At 40.4% G+C, this 26482-nt stretch overlaps 1 protein-coding gene across 1 annotated transcript in view; it reads left to right on the top strand.

The window, feature by feature from the left end:
- Positions 1-26482, top strand: part of SLC25A12 (solute carrier family 25 member 12) — a 466840-nt gene that overhangs the window by 103913 nt on the left and 336445 nt on the right. Inside the window, exon 3 of the mRNA XM_085645302.1 lies at positions 2055-2197. Within this exon, the coding sequence (XP_085501428.1) occupies positions 2055-2197 (143 nt within the window). The remainder of the gene's footprint in view (positions 1-2054; positions 2198-26482) is intronic.

The raw sequence follows: 26482 nt of genomic DNA on the forward strand, positions 1-26482 counted from the left end.
AAGGTCTACTGGTACCAATGTCAATAGAGGTTGTATGTATGTTGTATGCCCCACACAAACTGCACAGAAAATGGCCCTTGACAGCCGGTAATCCCCAGAGCGTATCTTGGGTTGCAGGTCTTTTGTATTTGGGTCTGGTGTGGACTAACCGATCCCTCGGTTGGTGCTCCTTTTAAAAGAAAACAAAGGTTCTGGAATGGAAGAATCTCTTATAATTGGGATTTTCCAATTCTTGTGAATGCTCTTCTTAATCTGGTTGGAAACTGTGCAAAAGGTGTTGTCACAAGTGATCCTCGAAAGAGGTTCTTTAGGTGGAGCGATCTTGACCAGTGCATCTCTGTTGTTATTTCCTGCTCTTTTTAATGAGTGTTGAATCAGTTGTGGAGGGTAATCCCTCTCTCTTAATTGGGTTGAGATCTTCTTTGTGTATTCCTCAGATTTCTCCCTGGAGAAACAATTCCTCCTGATTCGCAAAAATTGCCCATAAGGCAGATTGTCGCGAAGCGACTTGGGATGGTGACTTTTGTATGACAAGAGAGAGTTCCATGCCATTGTTTTTTTTTTAAATAGCTTGGTTCCTAGTCCAGCTCCTGCAGGCTCGATCCGTATGTCTAGAAACAGGAGGCTGATGTTGCTGAATTCAAATGTGAAATTCAGGAAATCGTTCTTGGTGTTGATCCACTGATGGAAATCGATGATTTTGTCTGGTTCACCCCGCCAGATGACAAAAATGTCATCGATATAGCGCTTCCACATGAGGATGTGGGTCCTGTAGGGGTTATTGTCTGTCAAGATCTGCTCTTGTTCAAAGAGGTGCACATAGAGCTAGACTAGGTGCAAAAACGCTGTCCATGGAAGTACCCGATGTTTGTAGGTACAAAGTTTCTTCAAAGCAGAAGAAATTCTCCTTCATAGCTAATCGGGCACAGTTCATGATAAAGTGCACTGGAGTGATGGTGTCCAATTCTTTGTTGCTCAGTAGTGTCTCAATTGCTGTCAGTCTCGTCTTGTGGGACACTATTGACCAACCACAGTAAAGGAATTTCTAAAAGGCAGGCCAATCAACCAACCAGAAGCACTGGGCAGAGCATAAAACCCATATTCTGACTACAACATGTCTCAAAGAGACCTAAAAAGCACAGCACACTTACTGAGCAAAGATCTAATTTTTTTGTTATATTTGGTGTAAGTCCGTTTGGCCATTTTTTTGTATCGGAGAGCAGTTTATTGCCAGTATTAACCTGTGAAATAGCGAAACGTTCCATGAAGAGCAGAGGTTGGGGAACTTTTTTTTTCCAGATTCTTCAAATGGCGCCAAAGTTGTTAGTGAAACAAAAATCTCTTCCTTATAGTCATTATATGTTATTATGTTATGCAATATTCATTATGCTATATTTGGTATACCATGTAATGTAATATATTATATACTATATAATATAGATATAATATAAATTATATAATATTATCAATCTACATATGATAATTTACCATATGAGTGTATATATATTATATGGGTGTGTATGTGTGTATATATATGCACACACATATGTAGATATATGTTATATATGTGTGTGTAATATATGATTCATATGTATATGTTTGCAAACAAAAGTAAGTGAATGACCAATCACAAAATTAAATGAAAAAAACATGATATGAAAATAAAAATAAAATCAGAGATTAATGCCCTCACCTGGCACTGTAGTGTACCACTTTCTAGGTGGATATGCACATGCACAAGAACAAAATGTCACCATTGACCGTGAAGAGACCCAGAGCTCAATTCAGCTGACCTACTGCCCAATGATGTATGTTGTGATGGGTGGAAGCAAAAAGTAAATGACACCTGAACAGGCCAATGGATGAAGAGGGCTGATCAATAGCCTCTCTATGTATAGATATATGTATACCTTTTTATTATGATATTTGTGGAGAAACATGAGGCTGGCAAAACAGCTAAATCTGTCTCTAGGCTGAACCTAAAAAATACTAATTTTGTTTTTAACATTGATTTAGACGGATTTGCTGGTTCATGTTTTTAATGTTTCTTTCAGTATGCCAGTGTTGAGAAAGATGGAGAGAGTTACATGACCCCATCAGACTTCGTGCAGAAATACCTCGGTCTGCATACAGATCAGCATTTTAATCCAAAGACTGTGCAACTGCTGGCAGGGGTAGCAGACACAACAAAAGATGGGTGAGCAATTTTAAATTACATATGTGGACGTAATGGCTGCTAATTAATGATGATGGCCTGGTTTAAAAGTCGATTTGCAGTTTTTTTGGTAGGTCACAGGGAACTGTTAAGCACTTTCAGCACTTTTACCTTTGTAGTTAGTAGTGTGTACAGACTATAATTTACTGATTGGAACACATTTTATTAACTTTATCTGACAGTATTCCCCCAATATAACAATTATTGTAAAAACTCACCAGCCTGTGGTTTTTAGCTAATGTGATTCAAGGGAATCCTGGTTCTGAAAAGTAGAAGGATTTTTATTAGGACTTGAATCTGTTGCAAAAATCTTTTCTCAGTTCTGGTATATTCCACTTTGTAATCTTCTGTTCCTTACATCTGTTTTTCATTACAATTTAAATTCTCATCAGCCCTAAATCTGGACCTTTTCAGCCTCTTTGTACTTCTGTAACCCATTTTTTTTTGGGCTTCCATCTTTCTCCATGTCTTGGTGATTTGTCTTGAAAGTGTTATTATTCTTAGCCTTCATACCTGACGCACATTACTTCTGACTAATAGGTGTCATTGCGGTATTAAGGAATCTCCCTTTTGTTCCCTACAACTTTTTGGAGTGGATTGTAAAATATCGACAACTAGGTTGCAGCACAGGGATTGCTGACCTAAATATGAATCAAATACAGCAAGCTATCTATGACAACCTCAATGTGCCACCCATATGTCCTTTTCCCAAACAACATCACTACAGGATTCGACCACAAAGCTATTGCTAATTTATTATCAGCAATGTTCTTCCCACCAAAACCTTCACCACCTGAGGCAGGTTTGCTGAAATACCAAGCTTTGCCATAATACAGCTTTAACAGAATTCTAGCATCAGGGAATTTAAACACAACTTTAGGTAACTTTTATTTATTTTTTCACTTTCATTACTCTCCTTTTGAATTCTGAGCTTTCAAACCATTTATTGGTCATAGTGAATTTGCTAATCAAATGGAGCAATACATGAGGACAACGAATCCTACTTCTCAGCACTGAAAAGGTGATGTACTGGTTGTAGATTTCAGCATGGTTGAATATGACATTTGAATAGCCATTAGTTCTCCTCTCCAATCCAGACTCTCCCCGTGACCAAACTTTTTAATCAGTCTGGAAACTATCTAGCAGTTTAACATGAGGATAATATAATAAAGCCAGTTTGCTAAACTTCAAACCAACCTTTTCAAAACTACATTGAACCCGTAGGTATTTAGGCTTATATTCGGTTACATATGAAAATGTATTTCAGAATTTTGATAACTAATGCTTAGACACTCTCTACCACGAGAACAGCTGCCCTTCTGCCAAACAAAAAAGTTCACGAGAGCAACTGCAAAGTTGAAAAAAAACTAATCACAGGCATGCGGCAGATTATGTCCAATGCAACATTATCTCAAATTGCATCCATACATCTATGGGACATTTCAGAATTGTCAAGGTTTCCTTGGACAGATCACAGTTCTGGCATTCTGGCATGTAACACCACACTGATGAAAATTGAGCATTGTTCCACCTTTTCGTGATTTTCATATCCATACATGCTTTGAGTATTTGCATAAACTATAAAACCAGAAACTACAAATGCTAAAAGTCCCCTTTTTACCCAGCTCAGATATTTATTAACAATGACCCCGGCATTTGAGTCCTCTGACTGAAAATATACCATATCCTGATCATTACATCTTCACCTTCATGTATCCTCAATTCCACTGTGTTTGAACACCAGGCCTGATAAAGAGGAATACATAAGCAGCTATGCTTTAGGTGTTGGATTAGCCACGACCTTTAAAAAAAATTTATTTTGAAAAAAAATCTTAAAAAGACATGCCTATACACAATTATATAGGGGCTATCAGTCTGCCCTCTTCTTCCATTACTCTGCCTTTCATCTTCTCCTTCACTCCACAGCAGCACGTAGCGGGGGGCTATGGGTGAGCCCACCTAAATTGTTGACTATGCCCAGAGTGACTGACGTCATTTTGCATGTGCACAGCTGCAGAAAAAATGCACAATCCACTTCAGCGACAGGGCTGATGGGCCAGTGTCTCTTTTATTTCGTTCTCTCCATGTCACACACTTTTTCTTAATGTGCTTGAAGTTCACATTAGTTTCTGAAGTTCAGCTATGCCTGGATTTTCTAGGCATGGGCTTCCCTTGGTTGACTGCATTCGTGCCCCTTCTTGTCTGTAGGTCAGTGGGCGGACACCAGTTACTGCTACTGCTCTGCCTCACCCTCCTTCCAAGTGGAACTCAGAAACGTCTTCTCCATCCGGACTTTAAGGCAACTGTTATGCTTATTTCACATACAGAGAACTGAGGTTTTAATATTAATATTATTTTTCTATAAAGAGGACGTTTTTCTGCAGTATTTTTTTGATATCCATAAAATGATAGTGTTTTATCTTTCTATTTTGATAATAATGTGTAGTGCTCAATGTGAAACTTCCCCCTTTTAGGACGACAGCCATCTTCGATTTCTAAGACAAAGAGCTTCAGTTTTAGCCCTTTCTATATTTCTTTAGTTGCTGTTCTCAGCCTGTGCTGGCAGCTACTGTAATATGCTTGCCATGCTGTTAAGGTATGTTACATATAGAAAAATAAAGTTATAACACAAATTTGAATTTAAAAAAAGCTTTATCTTCTATCCTCTTCTTTGCTGGACTTTTGTAAAATGATGGTAGTTTTTATCTTCGCATTTTGATTTTTCACCAGTCAGCATTAAACCCTTCCCATGTAAGATGGCCTCCATAGTCAATGTCAAAGTGTAAGGGTTCCAATCTTTTTTTTTTTCTTTTCATGTGTGATTAGCCCCTACCAAAAAAGTTAAGTGTTCTTGAGGTACCAAAGAACTCCTAATAATCTTCCAGCTGAAACGGGAGTCACACCAGTTCAAGCAATAAACATCAGGCTTAATAGTCTGAAGGAAAATCCTTGAATCATTTTAATTTTGAGGCAAACTCTCCTTCTTGATGTAAGAGTTTAGTGATGCTTTCGTATCCAGTTGTGGTGTGTGCAGAAAGAAAATACTGCATTTGTCGATTGGGGTGCAGCACACGACTATCCCGCTCCCCTGTCGTGGTTTCCGCAGCATCACCCGGAGACTGCTATAAAATACCGATTTAAAATACTTAAGTTCAATCAAAGTTATGATCAAGTAGTGTCTTTTCTTGGTCAGTTTGTTTCTGTGACAAGACAATGTGGATCGAAAAATTTGATTTGTTGGAAATGCACTGTGCATCGTGTTGATACAGAAAAGTTTGAAGAAAATCAACACGTAAATGGACATGATTCACTTCGCTAAACTCTGCAAATGTGATACCTTTTAACTCATTTTCAAGGAGTTTCTTTTGGGGGATATGTTTGCAACATGAAATGTGCTTTGTTGTAAAATACAGAAACGTGAATTAAATGTTGTTTTAGTGTAGATGACGATTCAATGTAGCAAAAACATGCAAAGGTAATGTGTAGTAATGTGGAAGACAGTAGGATGTTTAGCTGTAAAGAATTACAGAGCTCCAGAATAGCTTTGACCTTGCATTCCTGTTGATTTTCTGCTGCTGGTAGGAGCTCTGCTTGGTTTCAAATGGGCGAAGGTCTTTTGGCTTACTTACATACCAGCAGTAGCACATTCTGTGTCTGGGTAAGGATCTTTCTTTACCTTGTCATCCTGTGTCAAGTGCAGTATGACCCTCTTCCAAGCTCTGATCTTGTTCACCTCTCCAAAGCTCGCTGATAGTCCCCTGTTGTAAGCAGGGTAACATAGTGGAAAGAGACCTCTGTATACCCACTTTCCAGTCCTCTATTGATCATCAAGCCTGGAGCCTCTGATGGTTGGGTGGAAGAAAAGCTGGAGCAACCTCTATGCAACCACAGAGGGTGCGAAATGCAGAACCCCTGCGTCACGGCAAGAGCAAACATATCCGTGTTTTGTAATATTCAGCAAACTTGCCAGGGTCAAGCGATGCATGTTTTATCTTCGTTCTCCCATGTTACCGACCAAGCAGTGGCTCTGGAACGATTTTCAGAGTCTAGGTACTGTCATCAATGTTGCATTAGCAAAGACCGGTGGATTGTGAAAAATCCAAGCGTCACACAAAGAACAAGGTAGCAAATGAGTCACACCCATTAAGCAGGAAAGTAGTAAGGGTGGGTATGTAGCTAGTGGTGACTTTTGGAGCACACGTTTGCATGTATATTACTAATGCAAGGTGTGGTTGCATACTGTCGTTTACAGACCGTACATTCTACATTGAATTGACCACTAAATTTGCACAGACGTGCAGTTTTACTGATAAAACTATTTAAGGCACACACAATATATAATGTGTTGGGTGTCAGTGGATATTTTTTATTTGCACATCACCATCATCAAGTAAAGTCTCGATTTCTTTTGATCGTATTAAAACCTCTGTTTCCATAACACTCCAGAACTGCAAAACAGTGTGCTTCATTTGTACTTTTATAATTGCTGATAACGTTTGAAATGTTTGTAGGGTTCATCTACTGGTATTTCAATGTTGTTTTGTGTTGGGAAACAAAATATACATCCTATGTCCTCTACTATCTCACTCCCTGTATACCAGCAAGATTGTCACATAGCTCACTTTACAAAATATTCTTACTTTCTAGTTGGAGAAAGGAAAGTTAGCATAATTATCCATGTGAATAAGCAGAAATTTGTCAGAAGACCCCACCTGACATTTGACCTCTGTCTTTGAGCCACAGCAAATGTGACAATATAAAATCAAAATACAAAAGCATCTTTATTGCTCATTTACCATCTAAGCTCCATCATGTTATTCTGAGGGGCTGCGGCACTTCCAGCCCCTATGCAAACAAGGCTCTGAAGTCTAAACAGCAAAGTGTGAAATTCCACTGTTAGTGATGGCCTTCTGAGAGAAAAGCTTTTCTTTCAGACTAGTCATACCTGCCCCGGAGTCTTACATGTTTTTTTTAACCGGATGCAAATGCACCCGTCCCTGGTCTGAGTGTTGGAACAGGTCCTGCTCTCTGTTTAGCCACATTTGTATTTGTCTGTAGTACTAGTATATACTCCATTAGCTGCCACAATAATAACATGGTATATGTTGTGGAAAAGATATTCCATAACTTAAGCATGTCAAGTGAATCCATGGCCTTTTTGCATGTGTCTTTTTTGGTTTAATTTAAATAATTAATGAGGCAATAGATTAACAAACTCCTTAATCTTTTGGAAATATTACTTAATTTCATGTCTGTCTGTGTGTGCCCTCAATGAAGGCGATGCTCTACACAGACATTCCTTTTGTACCTGAAACGTGTCTGGTGGCGAACTAATCTGGGACCATATTTTTTGGCTTAAAGGCAATATGATAATTATATTACAAGGGTACTTTCTAGTTTCGAAATGTAAAGATCTTTCAGACTGTTTCAATTTTTAAGAATTAGTATTCTTTTTGTAGTCACACATGATTGCCATAGCCCTAACAATAATAATGATAATGATTACTCAATTAATTGTTCTGATGTCATAGATCTCTGAAGAACATATGGCTGAGCTGCTCCTTCTGGGATTCAATTTAATGGCTGTAGCGTCTTCCCCAGCTTGGGAGCATGCAAGTGAACATATATTTATTCCTCAGAATACAACTACACACTGCATGCATTGCATCATACCTTTCATAACTACACCTTAACACCTCCCAACAGGTTACATAATTCCTGTTTAGAGTCTGTCGAGAACCGCAAGGGTCCTAGCGTGCTTAATATCACACCCCTACATCTCGGTCTTTGTTAAATAAAAAGTATAGACGGAATTAGCATTATAGTTCCTCAACAAGCAGTAGAGGCGCTTGCACTGGTCAGCCATATCCGGTGGTATGAGGTAATTGAGGGAACCTTGATCAGGCACTGATAGCATCTGTTCAGATGCTTCACCTGGACAAGTAGGCGGGCACCTCACTGGTGATCTCAGGAGCTAATGAACATCGCGGTAGGTGTTTAAAGTGTGATGAGTCCTGTGTGATGGACTTTCTGGGGTGAAGCGCTGTCACCAAGTGTCCTTTGCACGTTACAAACCCTCAAAGGGTCGACATCAAAGTCCGTTTTCCTCTTCCTTTTCTGTTTGACGAGGACCCAGTCCCCTTTGTCAAATACTGTTTCCTCGGTGCATTTGCGCTGATCAGCATATGTTATCATCTTGCACTTTTGAGAAGTGACCCGTGACAAGAACCTTTTCGTCATTCATCGATCGGTACGATGTCCATTGAGGTAGTTTAGTTTTGATGGCTCTTCAGAATAGCAAAGTGGCAGGACTCTCACTGGTTGTGGAGTGAGGAGTTGATCAATATGCATGAAGGGCTGGACTCATGGCTTGATTTAGATTGATTCCTTCTACTGATGCTCATTGAGTTACCCTCTTGACTGTGCCGTTGAATCAATCAACACCATTGGCTTGGGGCCAGAGAGGTGTACTCTTTTGATGCTGGACATTGAGTTGAACACGAAACTCCTTGAACCCTTTGCTATTGAAAGGCAGGTCATTATCAGGTTTAAAAATTGCGGGGATGCCCCATGCTACAACTATGTCAACAAGCCGCTTGATGACTTTGTCATGTGTTGTTGATGATAAGTATTTCACCCAAAAAAATAAAAAAATATTCATCAATGACTACAATGAGGTGATGTCAATTTCCTAGAGGCCCAAAGAAGTCAACTGCAATTCTCTCCCAAGCCTGAGCAGGAAGGTCAGACATTGTCCATGGATGCTGTGTCACCTTGGGGGATAAACAGTTACAAATCTGGCACGCTTTCAGCTCTTTCTCAACTAGTTCATCTAGATGAAGGATCCACACTCGGTCTCTTCGGGCCCTCTTGGTGGCTACAATGCCATGATGTCCTTCATGAGCCAGTTCAATTACTTGCTGTCTCAGGATGGCAGGTTTGACAATTATCGAGCCTCTCAATATTATACCTTCTTGGGTGACAGGCAGAGCTCAACCTGTACTTTTGGAATTCAACATCATCAGCAAAGGGTCGACTACTTATTTTCCAAGATTGTTGTAATTAGGTTTTTGAGTTTGAGCATGTCTTTACCTGCATTGGTAGCAGCAATAATCTGTTCAATGGATAGAGCTACTGGCATGCTGAACCACACAATTAAGTTGAGGTACTCTTCAGCCGCTTTGGATGTTGAACTGTTGCGGACCGGGGAAGAGACACTCTTGAAAAGTGATCTGTTGGGTTTTGATCTTTTGCCCGGCTTGTGTACAATCACATAGTCATACAGTCGCAGCCCTTGCCACTTGATACGAGGAGGCATCTTAGCTTTTGGGTTTCCAAAAATAGTGAGCAAGGCCTGGTGGTCAGTGATGACAGTGTAACATTTTCCACATAGAAACACATGTAAATGTTTGCAGGTCACACTACAGCCATACTCTCCTTTTCTGGCTGAGAATAGGAATGTTCTGTTTCAGACATGCTTCTACTGGCATAGGCCACAATGTGTCTCTGAGCATTTGAATAACCATTGTGTTGAGCAAGAATTGCCCCCCAGTCTCACAGGCTCGCTTCTGCTGTGATCTCAGTATGTAACTTGGTGTCAAAATAGGTAATTTCAGTAGCATTCTCAATTGCATGTTTTTTTTTTTTTTTTTAAACTGTGGTTGGATTGAGGAGACCAATGGAATTGGGCATTTTGCTTTAAGTTTCTCAATGGGGCACTCAATGCAGTAAAGTCACAAATGTATCTTGAGCAATAACTGTCCATATCTAAGAAGGATCGCAGCATGGTTGCATTGTGTGGGAGTCAAATAGATAACAGTCATGGCACTTTATCCGGGTACGGAGTCATTCCCCCATCAGAGAATGTTCACCCAAAGAATTTAAGTTTGGCTTTGTGAAACTCATACTTTGCTGCATTCAGAGTTAGATCTGCATCACCAAGCAATTAGCACACATATGTAAGAGCCTTGTGGTGCTCCTTTTGTGTTGTCCCAATACCATTATGTCACCACTGTCATTGAAAGCATGTGTAACATTTTGAATTACTCAGCGAATTAACATCCTGAAATATCGCTTAAGCCGAAGAGACTTCAAACTCACTCTTTTGTATCTGAACAGACCAATGTGAGTTGATAAAGTAGTAATGTATCAACAATTCTCTTCCAGATCATGTTGATGTTTTCCTTTGTTCAGGTCAAGACAGTAGAAGACTTTGGCTCTGTTCACCTCCATGCTCATGTCCGCTGTGTGGGTAACAGGATGTCTTTTTTTCTCTTGATTGCTTTGTTGGCCTGGTGCATAACAACACAAATGCGCACTGCACCTCCACTGTCCTTTTTTGGCATCAAGACTATGAGCGATAACCGCGGCATAGGACCGCTGGAGCTTTCAATGATGTCATGTTTCTAGTTATTTCTCAATGGCTTCTTGCAAGTGAAAAGCAACTATGAGATGCAGTTGGCCAACTGGGTGAATGCCCTCATTATTAGGAATTTGCACTTTCATTTGCTTAAGTCTTCCTAGGTTATGAAACAATGATGGGAACTGAATGATGATTTCAGACTAAGCACTGATGTTGTCGTTGAGAGATATCAGTGCCATGTCAGCAGAGGTGGCAAAGCTAAGTAAACATGCACCTAATGAAGTTCCCTGAAGAACAAGAATCAGCACTTGCACTGACATTGTTTTGTGTCTTATGGTTGCTGGAAAAGGACCCTTGACTCTGTATTGGTTTAGAAGCAACCCACATGTATGCCTTCATGTTTGACGGGGTAAGGTGTGGCACAGAAGATAAGCTGTTAAACCTCTTTACTGGAATGATATTAATTGATGCACCACTTTCTATAATGAAGGCTAAGGGGCAACCGTTCACCTTCAATGTAATTTTAGGGCAGTGCCAAAATAAATTGTTTTGCCCCGTGTGGTGCTTTTCTGTTGACTTTTGATCTCTTTGCAAGCAGCTAAGCCTAAATATGCATGTCATTCCTTGGTAATTATCAACGCACACCCTACTTCTTCACTAGCACTTGATAATGACATTGAAGAGCCTTTATATGACAAACTTGACGATGATCGACTTTGCTTGGTTTCTACTTGTCGTAACTGATGTTGCCTTTTGGCCTTGTGGGCATAGCGAGAATGCCTCTGGAACCGTCTGCCGTCCATTTTGTCTGTTTGTTGTAATGCACTTGGTTTCTCTTTCACTCTGCAGACCGTTATATACTGGTTTACTTTTTCACAGTCCTTACGTAGTTGTTCTATGGCTGGACATTTACCTTCATGAGGAAATGAAAATCCACATCAGAAGCTTGACTTTTTCTTCCTCAGAGACCTCAACATATGTGAAACTGTTTTGTGCTTGCTTCCGTATCAGCAGCTTATTGATCTGCTCATTCTTCTGCTCTTGCAGCCATAAGTATTTTCTCTAAACTGAGTGTCTCTCTCAACATGTGTCTCCTGAAGGAATCTGAAAGACAGCCATCAATGTCTCTGATGGGCATGGCTTCTTCATCATTAAAGTCACAGAACTTAGTGTTTGATAAGTGTGTCAAGTCTCTCAACAAACTGGTCCATCGTCTTGCCAATCTGTTGTCCTGCTTGGTTGAAAGTGTAACTTTTATAGTCGACATTCGGCACCAGATTGTTTTTGGCTTCCAATGCTTTTTTGATCTTTTTGAACAACGTTCCATCAGTTTGTGAGACTTTCTTTAGCACTTCTTTCACTCCACCACTGGCAAGGTTTTTTAAATATTTAATGATGTTCTTATTGTCTTCTTCTAGTGTATCTATGAAGTCCTCGAACATTTCGATCCATGAAGTCCACCTAATACCGATGTTGTGTGTTCTTTGGTGGTGGCTTTAGGAATGTAGTTGTGGTGTAATTCGTGCAGTTTTCTACTGACATTGAGAGTATATGCTGTTCAGGCAGCGCTCGGTGCACAGGATGCCACCCACAACTTCTGCACTCATCAGCCTCATGCATGAACCTGTGTCATCACATCCAATTCGAGGTTGTGTTGTGCTTTAATGTTCTGTGCCGGTAAGTAAATTTCTATTTTCAGACACGGCCGTCGCTGCCTTCAGCGTTTTCTTCATATGCATGATGGCTCTGCGTTACGAAGTGATGCCGTATTTCTTCTTTCAGCCTTAGCAGCGGGTTTCGGTGGGCTTTTTTGAATTTGCTCCTCTACAGGGCCTTCTACTTCTTTGCTGGCTGTGCATGGGCTGGAGCGGGACTTTGACTCTACATACGCCAGCCACAGACTGCTTTCCATTGACTTGGGGCACAAGTGGCAAGCTCAAGCAGTTTGCTGCACCGCTGCAAACTCTAAGGGAGAGCAGTCTTTTTCCCTCAGGGCATGTTATCCTTCCTCTTCGCCAGTTGTGGTATCTTCCTCAGCCTGGGTGCATGCAAGTGAACATGATAGACACGGATCTCGGTAACAGACGTCTTAATTCCTCAGCATACAACCACACACTGCGAAAATTGCGTCATAACTTTCAGAACTACACGTTCACACCTTCCAGCAGATTACGTAATTCCTGTTAAGAGTCCGCCCAGAACTGCCAGGTTCCTGGCATGCATAATATCACAACACTATAATGGGCAGCAGATCATGCAAGATGTCAGCAGCAAACGTTTATTTACTGTGTTGCTTTGCTGTCGTCATGTCTTTATCTACTGCTGTAGTTTAAATCGCAATCAATATTTTTGTTTTGTGAATTGCCCCATCAGCCTCTCTATAGCTTGTCAATGCTGTTCTTTTAAGGCAAAAGCCACATTATAGGCCTGTGCCCATCATTGAACATCAGAGACCTGCCATAGATTCTAGGATGTGCACATCGAAAACACTTCTGCCTGCATACTGATTCTAAGGCTGGAACATGATTGGTTCTTACTGTTGTCTGATATTTCCATAGATCCACATGGCCCTACTAATCAATTGGTCAAACTGCATTACACTGAGATGTGATTATGTCTAATGGCATAACAAAATGGTTTGCATTTGGCAAGGTGTAGTAATGCATTATTAATGACTTTGGTTTTTAGCCATTATTAAAAAGATCATGCAGCTGCAATGCTGGGAAAGCGATGTCTGACAATCTTGTTTCATACAGAAACCATATGAACTGAAGTTGCCTTGTCAATTTGTGGATCAATATTTTAGTTCCCTGTAACTGTTGCTCTTCATTAAGGTATTCACATTTTAGTAGCATGTTTTGAAAATTAGTTTTGATTTAGTCCTTTAAGTCCTAACCCACCACAAGAGTATACTTCCAAAGTCCCCTCAGGGCCACAGATACTCACAGAGTGTCATACAGAGCCTAACCAGCAGAGTTCAGTCCAGGTCAGATCCCGTTGCCACTGGTCAGCTGGTCATTGGCAGGAAACAGTCTAGTGTCACTTGTTGAGTTCCAGTAGCTTTAACAGGAGGTCAACCTTATGACCCTTGAAGTCCACTTCTTTGTCCAGGTTACAAGAGAGAGCAGGTCCTGCCCTCCAGGGCTCTTCTCAGGTCGCTGGCAGCAGGTGCAGCCCTCTTCTGATCTTCCTGAGGTCCAAGAGTACTCTGAAGTGGTTGTCTGGAGATGCTGCCCTTCTGCTTGGCGAGCTAATTGGTGGGAATAACTCATTGGCAAACCCAAACCAATTGGGTAAGAGTTCCTGGGGCCAAACATACCAACTTTGGGCATGTTCAAGATGGTGCATGTCTTCGGTCACACTAAACTTGGGCTCTGAGGGCTGAGGTTGTAGTGTCTGGGGAGGGTATTCTGGTAATCCTAGTGTCATCCTACACCTAAATCTAAAATCCAGTTTGGGACCACTCATTGATCCTACAAGGGAGATGTCTAGTAGAACAGCAGCGAGACAGAGGATACAGAGGAATTGTTTTGGAATCCTGCTTCCTTTCCTTTCAAGTGTGTGTGCTCTCTGTTAAATCTAAACTCAGCAGACCTCTCAAGTAGGATTTTATATTGGAGCTGGATTAGGTACTGTAATGTTAAAATTGATGCTCGCAGGTCCACCCTGCATATTCTGTCAGGTTCACAGGGGTCGTCTCTGCCCATTCATGTCAGCCTTTTGCTTGCTCCTTGTAGGCATTTCACACCTATTTAAATGCTGATTATTGGCTGTCAGGAGTTGGGAAGCAAATGCACATGGGCCTCCAGAGGCTTTAGGCCGAGAAAAAGTAACTTTCTAAGAGTACAATTTCCTTAATATTTATCTAAATTCCAATGTCATCATTAAATGAGAATTTAATTACTATTAAAATAGTTGTTTGTTTATTTTAATAGCTAATTTCTAACTGAAATTAGTATTATTAAATTGCATAATGTAAACCAGTGTTTTCCTATGGAGTTGCCAGCCTTACTTCACAAAAAATAGCTTTTGGAACTTTTACACTGTAAGCATATGTTTAACATTAAATTCCTACATGTCCTACTTTTAAAAGCCATGTCCTCTGCCTTATGGCCAATAAGGCCTACTTAGATGTTACTTATAAGTAGTTAAGAGGAAGGTTGTGACTGTCAAAAGAGGTTATTCTGACAGGTCCAATTTGCAGTTTAAAACTGCACCAGTCAGGGTACAAATGACAGGCCTGCAGTCTTGTTTGCACTATCTTTATAATGTGGGCACATTGGGTAGTGCTGTCCACTAGTGACATTTCATTTACAGGCCCCGGGTACACTTTCTACTGTATAATAGGAACTTATAGGTAAGTTAAACATGCCAATTAGAGGTATGACAATTTCACCATGCTGAAAGGCAAAAAACAGGCACTTTATCACTGGTTAGCAAGGGTAGAATGCACACAGTTCTAAAGCCAGAAAAAATATATGGTCAAGGAAAACACGAAACATCTGAAAAGTACCTGAACTATTTGCACCTTCTTGCATATTAACCTAGAGGTACAAAGCATACAGGATGTTTGTTCCTAAGGAGAGAGTGTAAATAAAATTGGTTGCTTGTGCAGCATGAAAATAAACATAACAGAAACATTATTTTTATATGCACCACTTTACCAACTACCCTTAAGAAAAAACATATCTAGCTAATTATCTAAATGTTCCTTGTGGAAGATTCATAGGTTAGCAGTGTGCCATCTAGAGCTTAGCATACATGATATTTACCTCCTTTTCAAAAACAGGAGATACTGCTGCTGTGCAGCTTCTTCTTAAGCCTTCTTGACGTTCGTTCATGATCTGCGTTTCAATCTGGTTTCTTCTAATATGCCTTCTATAGATCAGTGTAAACTTAAATTACCGAGACTAACATGTGAGCATCCTGTCAATAAAGGAAAGGGTAATTTACCTTCTTGGCACATCAAATGTCCGAATATTTTTATTTCAGGTTCTATTGACTTTCTGACAGATTTCTACCTTACTTAAACATTGCTTGAAATCTCGATATGGACATGAATCTCTTAATTCTGTATTTTTTAAAGCCATGATTCCAAGCTATAGGGTAATGAGGACCAATGCAGAACTCTGCTTTCCTCTCTAGCAATAGATCTAATAAGTTTGGTAACTTAACAGTAGATAGAATGTGGTTAAGTCCATTTTCCTCATTTTGCATCTTATTTTGTGATTACTCTAATTTCTCTGGAGTAAAGGGAAAATTAAAGCAAATATGGGATTTGCACAAGGGATACCTATAGTAGAGTGATCCAATTTGTGACCTAGGATTTTGGCAATTAAGTGGCAACAAAGCAAAAAAAGCTCTCAAGAAGCAGCACTTCAGTGGTGAACAAAAGCCACTAATTGATATCCCTAGGAAAGTGCCAGAACTTGAAGTATTTGCTGAACTTGATACAAATATTCCCCACTTGTCTGGAATCAGAAGTGAACACCCACCTATATTCCATTTCTTGAATTTGAAGACACCAACTACATGGCCTTTGCAGATAATTGGGCATGCCAACAGTACTGATTAGCAGATCTGTCCCTACAAGTTCCACCCTCCAATAGCAATGCTAACTTTGTTCATCTCCATATATACATAAGAATCTTCTTGATGGTGAATAAGTAAGCTGTAGATGCAAAGCACTGACCTGTTTGAGACATATGCTGTAATTGATGACGGACTCAACAATGCAAAATGCTGTGTGTGGTTGGCAAGGACAGGAGCCTGAATTGAAAAGACAAGAGTATGAATCTAGTGTCCCATAAATAAATCCCCATCAGAAATGTCACCATCATGCTCCTTTTATTTCTCCCCAAGTTAATTTCTTCAGAGTTGTACTCCAAGTTATTATTGGTATGAAAGTAGCAGGTGGTATGAACACAGTCCATATTGTCAGAACCTCTGAACAATTAGAGGAAACAAGGTAGCAATAACCAGTTCTCCTGTTACAATGTGAATAACAAATGTGGTGATGAAGGCTTATGTTAAAGAAGAACAGTTGTCGACTGTTATAACCTAGTTATAATTTCATATAAACAGTGGAATAGCTAATGGATATTGCAAGACACTGGAGGGCAGCAGATGGCCCGCACTTAACAAATGAAAGGTAGTGGTAAGAAATTGGAAAAGGATGAAAGTATAGCACTATATGGGGAAGAGAGATGAGGAACTTGTAGAAAGCCAATAGCAGGCAGACAAGCTCTTTTGAAGAAACCCAATATAAGCAAGACCCAAACGAGATGAGACTGAAGGAAGGAAATGTGGGAGCAATGCTGGACTGCGGAAAGAATCGACAATGATAGGCTGGGGGTGGTGGTGGTGGAGGCAGAGATTGAGACAGATACGTAGGGGCTGAGAAAATGAAGACCTTACCATTTGCAAAAAAGAATACATTTATTTCAGCAAAGGAACACAGCAAATTAATTCAATGTTAGAGACCCTAGTTAAACATTATTGGGCAATATAGGTCTAAAAAATCTGGTGATGCGACACCTAATAACAATGTACTGGTAACAGGATGACCTTGCATACTATGTAAAGTAAACTAGAAGTACACAACTAAAAAAAAGTGGTGGCTAAGAAACCACTATTTGCTCAATTGATGCTACAACGATACTGAGTATTGGGGGAGAGACTGAGTGCTGTGGTGTAGGTCGCCCTCTAATATTTGGAGAGGTTGGTGGGAAAGAAGGTTGTGGTAGAAAGGTGGATGTTCTAGAGTACTACTAGGTTAGATTACTCATGCCAGTACTCCCTGATCACCACACAATTCTCCATAATTCCCACTTTTATCACCATAAGGGCAAGGAAATCATCAAAATGAATTTTTACATATCCATGCAGGAACTACAAGAGATGGAAGTCCTTGTTGCTACGTACACATGACAAAGCATAGGACTCTGGTCCAGACTGGCCGTATCGGGCAGCGGGTGCTTCCCTGTTGGGCCGCCAGGGTGGGGGCCGATTTTGGACTCCTGCGGGGCCGTTTTTGTTACAGTGCCGTTTTTGCAACTTAGCTGCAATCTTGGCCCCTCTAGCAAAATCGAGCACTTTTCCAAGGCCGGTTTTGGTTCCCAGTCCGGCTCCGATAGTACTGTAGTCTGGGAAATCATTCAGCACCTGATGCCCGCCTACAATGTACTGTAATACTGACTGGAGGCTCAAAGTGCCGCACTAGTTCTTTTTATTCTTCAATTAATATTTTTATTGGGAGAAATCGCAGCCAATACACTACTCATAGTATTACATCAATCATAAATATACACCTAAAAATACTACACAAACCCGGTTCTTGGAGAATGAGCAGCTTTGCTCCGAAATGAAACTCGTGCAATTTCAAACTATTCTTGACCCTTTCTCTGCACATGATGCCGGGAGAGACCATCAGCTGACCCCCTCCCTCAGCATAGTTACCACCACCAAGTGATGTTGTGCTTCTCAGAGTACCTTTCTGTTCACAACTTTTGGGGAAAGAAGGAAAGAAAGTTCTGGGGTATGATGGTTGATTTTAAGAAGCTGAAGTGGTGAGCCATATAAGCAAGAAGAAGAGCTGGTTAGGATTGGTCGGGGCCAGCGCGTGAGGTGTTGAGCAGCATCGAAGCCAGTGTTTGCTACAACTTTGTCATTTAGCTTGGCCAAAAAGAGTGCAAACTACATACTTTACTAGGAGTGTTTTGGCGTACATAAAATGAAGTATCTTCAGAAGCAACCTATCATGCCAACATGTTACAAAAGCTTTACCCCAAGGGAAGGCTGACCTAATGAGATCTTTCTGTGGGACAGGGGAGGGGGATGCCGAGGAGACCAGTTATCCTTCGAGAAAGGAGGTCCTGATAACTTTAGAGATGCAGATGCAGGAGAGTTAGGACTTCTAGATAGCTGATATTTTGGATAGCACCCTGCACAAAGCAAATTCTTTTTTTCTGTACTCTAACCTAGACTAGGGAAGAAAGAGCTGCTGTCCAGTAAAAGAGAAAAGTAGTACTATCATTTTCTTTCGACAAAACGGTGATGAGTTTGCTTTAGTTTAAGACAGAAAACCAGCTATTTATTTTTACACTAAAATCATATAGAAGTATGAGTCTAAAATAATGCAGAGCAAAAATATAGCAGCACACCTGAAGCCTATTTTTTTTCTTTTCTTTTTCTCCCCATCCTCCTTCCCTTAGTCTGCTCCATACAAACTGAAAGATTGACTTTACTCACCATGCTCTTGCCCACTGCTACACATTTACCATAGATACGAAGTGTGCTCTGCAATAGCTTTCGATCAACAAATCAACACTTCTTTTTCACTTGTCCTTGTACATCTGCACTGTGCACATCAAACTGGGCTAGTGGGCTCTGCCTTCCTCCCACAGCATAGCTTCTCACATTTAAATTGGTGTGTGCACAAAATCTGGGAAAGGACAAAGGAAAAGTGCACGGCTGGATAGCCGAGAAACGAGTATGAAACACTAGCACCTACTGAAGCTACTTTCAGTGGCAGATAGCTTAGATGAACACTGTTGAGGCGCGAAGGCGCACGACTCACCATAAATGTGGGAGCATGACCGGTGACGTCCAATTCTCTTTGCTTCCCATGAGCAGGAAATGAAAGGACTTCCTTCCTGCTTGTGGAACGCAACTCCAACCAATCCTGGAGCTGCTCTCATTCTGTGAAAGCAGCTCCGGGATTGGTGGGAGCAGGCTCACACAGCGCTCATTTTGAGGCTGGGGGCCTGTGCTAGCAATCCCCGGATGTTTCACAGCCAGGGGATTGCTGGGTGTGCACTGCGTATGTCTGTCTGGCTGTCGCTAGACGGCAGGTCAGGTTGACATGTGCACTGTAGACCAGTGCTGTCATCCTTCATTGGCAGGATTCAACCCCGCCCCCACCCTTGTGCTGTACACAGCACAAGCCGATGTGGTGGCAAATAAATAAAATGGCATTAACATGCCATTTTATGTATTTGTGTTTGCCTGCTGCGCTCGCAGCAGGCGGGGCGAAGCTAATCCGCTCCGGAGGACGAACCGCCCCTGGCTACTTTAACAACAGTTTTAGCTTTGGTACATCTTGGCGTATCCTTTTATCTTGTTGAAAAGAGACATTCTGAAGATGAATACTCTATGGCCCTAATTATGAGTATCCCGGAGGGAAAGGTACTATTAACCAAATCTGAAAACATTTGACTAAAATTTGATAAATTTATAGAAGTCAAATTTTATTGGGTAACGAACCTAATACATAAAAAAAAGCACAGGGAACAGAAAATTCCGGCCCACTCATAATCAGGGCCACTCATCAGCAGGGCATCAGAAACTTGTTAGGTATAGATCCGAGGAAGAAATTTCCAAATCACAAAATGTGGTTTGCGTAAAAGTGGTTCCAAATGCATTCTTTGTTTAAGACATATGCGATATGATGTCACCAGAAACAGACTTACTAATTCTATCACAACTTTAAGGTAGAACTAACCTTATATGTTTAAAGGGGAATCTGAGTGTCTGTTGTTGTGACTTTAGTTCAATGCAGCAAGAGGACTGGGTAAAGAAGACCAAAGCCTCTGTCCATGTTCCCCTTCCAGAAAGCCATTAGCCGGCCGTCTCACACAGTGCTCAATTCTACTCTCCCAATTGTCAACCCTATTAACTCTCACGGTGCGCCGGGCGCATTTAGCACCTACTGCGAAGTTCTACCTTGTTATGCCTTTGTCCATTCTTCCATTACTGAGAACATTACTTGCAAGATTATCTGTGAGAACAGGTGACCTGGAGCAAATGCATTTCCCTCTGTGTGAAGGTGGCAAAGGCATCACAGTATGCTTAACAATTTGATGATACCAAGCACTTTCACTGACCTGCATTTTCAACTTTTTACAACTACTATATAGATTTTAGTATTGTTGTACCCAAGATTAATATAAACTTCTTAACTAAAATTCTGAACATTTCTTATTTTTCTGCATTTGTGATAATGAAGGATAACTGGTTTTAATAAAAATTCTTCACTTTTTGTTTCTTCCTTTAAAGGATTATTTACTAAATTAGTACATTCATAGGAAATATTGATTTTATCGATGATGTCCCTTGGTGAATTGATGGCACATACGTGTCAGAACATCTATACTGAAACTACCTCCCTCATTTTCATTTTAGAAAAGTATTTTATCTGCCTCTAGTAATTTATTTCAGAGTAGCCCAGATAGCACTGTTTTTGTTATGTGATGTATAGGTAACATTTGAGCTCTAGGCTGAATTACCTGAACTGCCGGACCATGACCCCCCAAGTCACTGCATCCCCTATTCTGCCTTCTCATTAGAAATCATATATTTTGACTAGAAGCTGCCAAATGGAGATATCTAACCAAGTTATCACACTAAACTAGAAGAAGTCATTACGGTTTCCTTATCAGCATGATGCCTCCAAAACTGCTGCTAAATCTGTTCCATTTTCCTCTGCTTTTCCTTGGCCCTCCCATATTATTGGTCTATCCACATAACCCAATTTTCTTCCATGCCTCCTTCAGCTCTACCAACCATTGTTTTTTGCGTTCATCACCACTTTCCCTACCAATTTCATCACTGTTTCTTCTTGCCTTCTTGTTCCCTCTCATTTTTCCTCACCCCCTCTTTCTATATCTCCTCCACTGTATCTCTGGTGTTCTACCACAGTATTGCGGTTCAACTATCGATCTGCACATAGTTGACTTCCAAAATGTCATTACAGGGGAGATAATTGAAAATCTACACTTACACTCACAATATTTTAAGAGTCTAGGTTATGGTCCTGATATATGGGTCAATATTTTGGGTGACATACAACTTCTTAGCCCCTTTTCCCCCCCATCTCTCTCCCACTCTTACCCTCTGGCTTTCCTTCTCTCTTGTGCCCTACCCCTTTCTTTCCATGTATTTTCTTCTCTTTCTCTCTCAATATTTCTTTCACTCTGCTCTACAAATTTTGTAGGAATAAATGGAACAAAACAAATCTGCACTGCTTATGGAGGTTGGCAGATTGCCTCCCTGCTCTGCCAGCAACACCTAATTGATTCACCCTCTCCCTAATCTCTTGGTGCAGCCTGTATTCCTTAAACCCATCCTTTACAGGGATGGTGTAAAATTTAAGTGATCTAAAGATCTGAAGCTCTAAGACTAAAATCGTGTCATTCATGTTTTTGTTTTATGCAGTCACTTGAGATGACGTATGAACAAATGCGGTGTAATTGTGCAACATTTGTAAGGGTACCCTGAACTCTAAATAATGATATGTCTGCATTTGCAGAGAGCTGAGACATTCATACTAAGTTGGGGCACGTGACCGCAAGTGGTTTCTCCCAGGGACTAAATTCCCAAAAGTAAATATTTATTTTCAAAGTGTGTCTAAGTAGGTTGCATTTTAAGTAGTCGGTTTTGCTCTTAGTGCAGGATGAAGTGCATTCTATCTCTGCCCTCCAGTAGATCTGACACCACGTATAATCCTCTTGACTTTCAGCAGGCAGCTGTTTCATGTGTGTCAGGACCTTAGATTTGTTTAAGATGCATTTTGTAGGACAGTTTTGCAAGGTGGTGAGCAACCTTACCACAGAAGGCATTATATATATAGTTTGAGGTCCGTGCCTGTGTTTTCCGCCGTCGAGAATTGGGCGGACAGGACGTCTTCAGTGTATATATATATATACATATATATATATATTTAATATTCTGCCAACATTCTAAACAGCATGCATCAATTACTTACTACAGTGATGATATAAAGGGCCTCACGGTTTGTGCCCAGCACTATTCTGTGTTCTACCTCCCTTGACAGTGCACAATACTCGTCTGCCATACAGTGGTAGCGAAAATACAGTTTTTTAAAATAGCCTATTTTAAGGGGCAATTGGAGGCCAAGAGGAGGAGAAAGTAACCTGGTAATGCATTCATTGAAATGGTGGTCCCTGACATTATTACTCACCTGTTAAAAGGGGAGACCAGTCACATTAGGGTAACCTCATGTTCCAGAAGTATGAGTATACATTGGAACTGGGAAGTAACTTGTTCTTTTTAGTGTCACAAATAAGTTATTTCTCTAGAGGAGAAACTTGGAAAAGTAATTTCATTTCTCTACCATCACAAAAGGGAGCAGGATGGTTCATCTTCCATTCTTGGAAACTGAACAATTCTCTGACACCAACTGACAAAAACAGTACCCTGTGATATTCCATGCCCAATGCTGATAAACCTTTTTGTGGGGTAAAGTGTTCAAGTTTGTAGGTCATTATGGATTTGGATAATAGCATCAGGGGATGGTAGGCAAGTTTATAAGTCATGCTTAGTCTATCAGGGTTATGGCGACTGCTGATTTGGTGATTGCCGTTTTTTCTCTAACCCCAATGTCTACTACTCTGCCCAATGGAAAGATTTAGGGCAGTGCTTCCCAAACCTTTTAGAACCAGGACCCAATGTTTAGAATGACAAACTTTTGCAATCCACCTAGCTTTAATGGACATGAGGCGAGTTATTTTGTTAAATATGCCTAACACATTATATGGTAAAGAACTGTCATTTACAGACATCATATTGTCCGTTGACATTGCCACTAAATTTGCACAGAAATACAGTTTCACTGTTAAAATTATATTGCACACAAATAACAAAGTGTGGAAATCGGGTTTCAGCGAATATTTATCATTTGAGCATCACCAAATAAAGTGACTTGATTTATTTTAATCCTAATAAAATCTTTGTTTTCTTCACACTTCAGAATTACAAAAAATGTGTGCCTGCTGAATGTGTACATTTTATTTACAGGTATATACATCCTACAGCTTTTCCTTTCACACTCCATGTACCTCAACAATATGGTCACATAGCTCACTTTACTTTTCTTTCTGTGACTGCAAAGTGAGAGGGGGTTTGTAAACACCAATCCACACATAAGCAGCAATTTGCCAGAACACATGCTCTGAAATTTCACCTCAGTCTTTGAAGCACAGCAAATGTGACAGGATAAACCTAGAATATTAAGACATCTTTAACTATTGCTTGGACTTTCGTGACCCACCAAAAATTGTGCCAGGATGCTTGTTTCAAGGAGCTCCTGGCCTGGCAGGTTGGTCTGAACTGTTCCCATGGGGCACAGGGTCAAGACTGATTTGCATATGGCCGGGTTCATACTGGGGTGGCGTAGTAGGCAAAAGAACGATGGATTTAACTCAGATCTTTTGACTGGGGGAGAATGTTTGCATTTTCAGTATTCCGTCCATCATTTGTTTGCTGTAACACTTTTCGCCCTAAGTGGGATGGGTATGCCCAGACGTGGGTCCCTTGCTCACTGTGCCACTGGATTCAAGCTAACCTGGCTGAAGAAGGGTGACATACCCTGAAACCGGTCCCAGTATGCTTGTTTCCGGTCCAGGGAGGACCTGGCCTGGCAGTTCGGTCTGGACTGTTCCCATGGGGCATAGGGTCAAGACTGATTTGCATATGGCCGGGTTCAAACTGGGGTGGCGTAGTGGGCAAAAGAACGATGGATTTAACCCATATCTTTTGACTGGGGGAGAATGTTTGCATTGTCAGCATTCCGTCCATCATTTGTTTGCTGTAGTGGTGAGTATTGTACGACAATATTTTTGTTCACACTGATCGTGTCCAAAGTTGAAATGGCTCTGTCCTCAATATTATTGTAGGTGAGTGGTATATATTTCACGTTGCACAGGCTGGGCCAGGTCAAGCCATTGGGAGGATTATAGGTTGAAAGATCTTTGCCTGAAGAAAACAGTATCCCGGTGCTTTGATCAGTGGTCAGAATCCTAATCTGGTCAAAATAAGGGAATATAAAATTGAAATGTGTTGGGATGCAGTAAAGGGCTAAAGATCTTCTATGTGTTCTCATTAATATCTCCCTCAACTCTAGGAAAATGTACAGTTGGTTGAATCTATACTGATAACATGCCACTGCAGTGGCAAAACATGAGAGAGACGTACTCAGTTTTATATGATCAGACTGCATTTTTGTTAGCTTCTGGGTTAGATAATGTAGTCCGGCTCTGTCCAGGCTACATTGTGATATTCATGCATGGGACCTGAAATCTAGGGCGTCCAACTTGATCCTGTTACATGGGTTCTCACACACATTATAATTTGATAATGATTCATATTTCAAAGAGTCTGCAGCATTTTATGTGGCTAACCAGGGTTTAGAAAATCCCTAGGAACGCCACCCTTCTACAATGGGTAGTATATCTATAGACACTGCTTCCTCTGTCTTTGTAATCATTGGCAATCTCAGCCGAAGGTAACCAGTGAACATGGTCAGAAATGGGTGATGTTTAGGAGTGGTAAGGGATCAGCAAATTAAAAGCATCCACAGTAATTGTTTGACAATGTAAAATATATAGATCCAAAATAAATACCTTAAACAAAAATGTTTTTAAAAGTAAGTCCTGCAACAACTTCATTTACACCTCCTAAAATAAGTATGCAGAAGCTAATTTGAAAAAAAAAAAGGCTTTCTATGAAATGGTAAATGCCATTCATTCTGAAATTTTCCACTAAACCGTTAAATGAAATTGTTTCTCAGTAATGGTATTCTAATAAATGCTTTTTCTATGAAATCACATTCAACCCTAACTGGCAACTAACCTGATTCCCTTTGAACAATCTGGGTTCCACCTGCGTAGAGCAGCCATAGTTAATAGCTTGGCATTTATAACAGTCAACTAACATTATAACACACAAAAGAAAATGAACCTATATATTGCATTTATTGACCTTTCTTCTGCTTTTCATTGAGTAACTTGTGCAATACTATGATCTAAATTGCATAATTGGGCCGCACCCCAGCCTTACTAGCATGTTGACACACCTCTATACAAATACGTGGGTTAAGGTCATTTTGGTCCCCTCTAACGAGTACGTCTCAGAGAAATGTGTGAAAAATAGACTAAAACAGGGGTGCACCTTCCCTCCTTTTGTTTTAATCAATATTTGGAAGCCACATATTCTAATCCCCCAACACTAAATTGAAGAAAGGTCAGTGTATTAATGAATGCAGACAATCTTTTCATATTCATTCTGTAGTGGCCCACAGAACAAAATAAATAGCTTCCAGAAATGTCTGGAAAGTCTGCATCGTGTGATAAAAGTCACTACCACTAATATTATGATTTTAGGTCATAAAACACAACCCAACTATTTTTGTTAGTCTGTCAACAACCATCCTCTGGAAGTAGAAATAGAACACACCTATGAAGAGTTTTTAATCAGAAATAATCTTTCATCAAAGGAACTTGTTAAATGCAGGCACCCAGGCTACCTGCATAGGCAACTGCCTACGTTTTTTTCATTTCACTGGGCAGGCAAACAATGTATACCCTTTTAAATGGTTATATGGGAGATATTCCTTGCATTTCATTACTTGGCTTTGAATGTTATAAAAAGCTTATTGATTTTTCCCATTTGAAAGTATGTTATTAAAAGACTATTTTAAGATAAGGAGCTGGTCTATGGAGGTGCTAAGATGAGAACTAGATAAGATTGTAATGTTGTATTGTGGATATGGGCAAATTGATGGAAGTGGATTTGGGTATGCAAATCTATTTCAAAGGTAATTTGGACCTGATAACCTGTTGTGTAAATTGTAAAATTGAAAGTTTACAGATTGCAGACAATTTATGGCTAAACCATGCACCTCTTGTCCCCTTCAGCAATAAATTGTAATCCCTGCTCATGCCTTCTGCAAGACATAACACAAGTTATGTTTGTTTGCCGAGGATAATGAGCTCAACGTCAGTGCTTCATAATCCCAGTGTTAACCCACCATGGTCTTGAAATGTGATTTGATGCAAGGGCTTTGTTTTATTTTCTGGACACAAATATTATGTTATTTTTGTAAAATA

The sequence above is a fragment of the Triturus cristatus genome, chromosome 3_1, assembly GCF_964204655.1.
Source record: "Triturus cristatus chromosome 3_1, aTriCri1.1, whole genome shotgun sequence".
Lineage (NCBI taxonomy): Eukaryota > Metazoa > Chordata > Amphibia > Caudata > Salamandridae > Triturus > Triturus cristatus.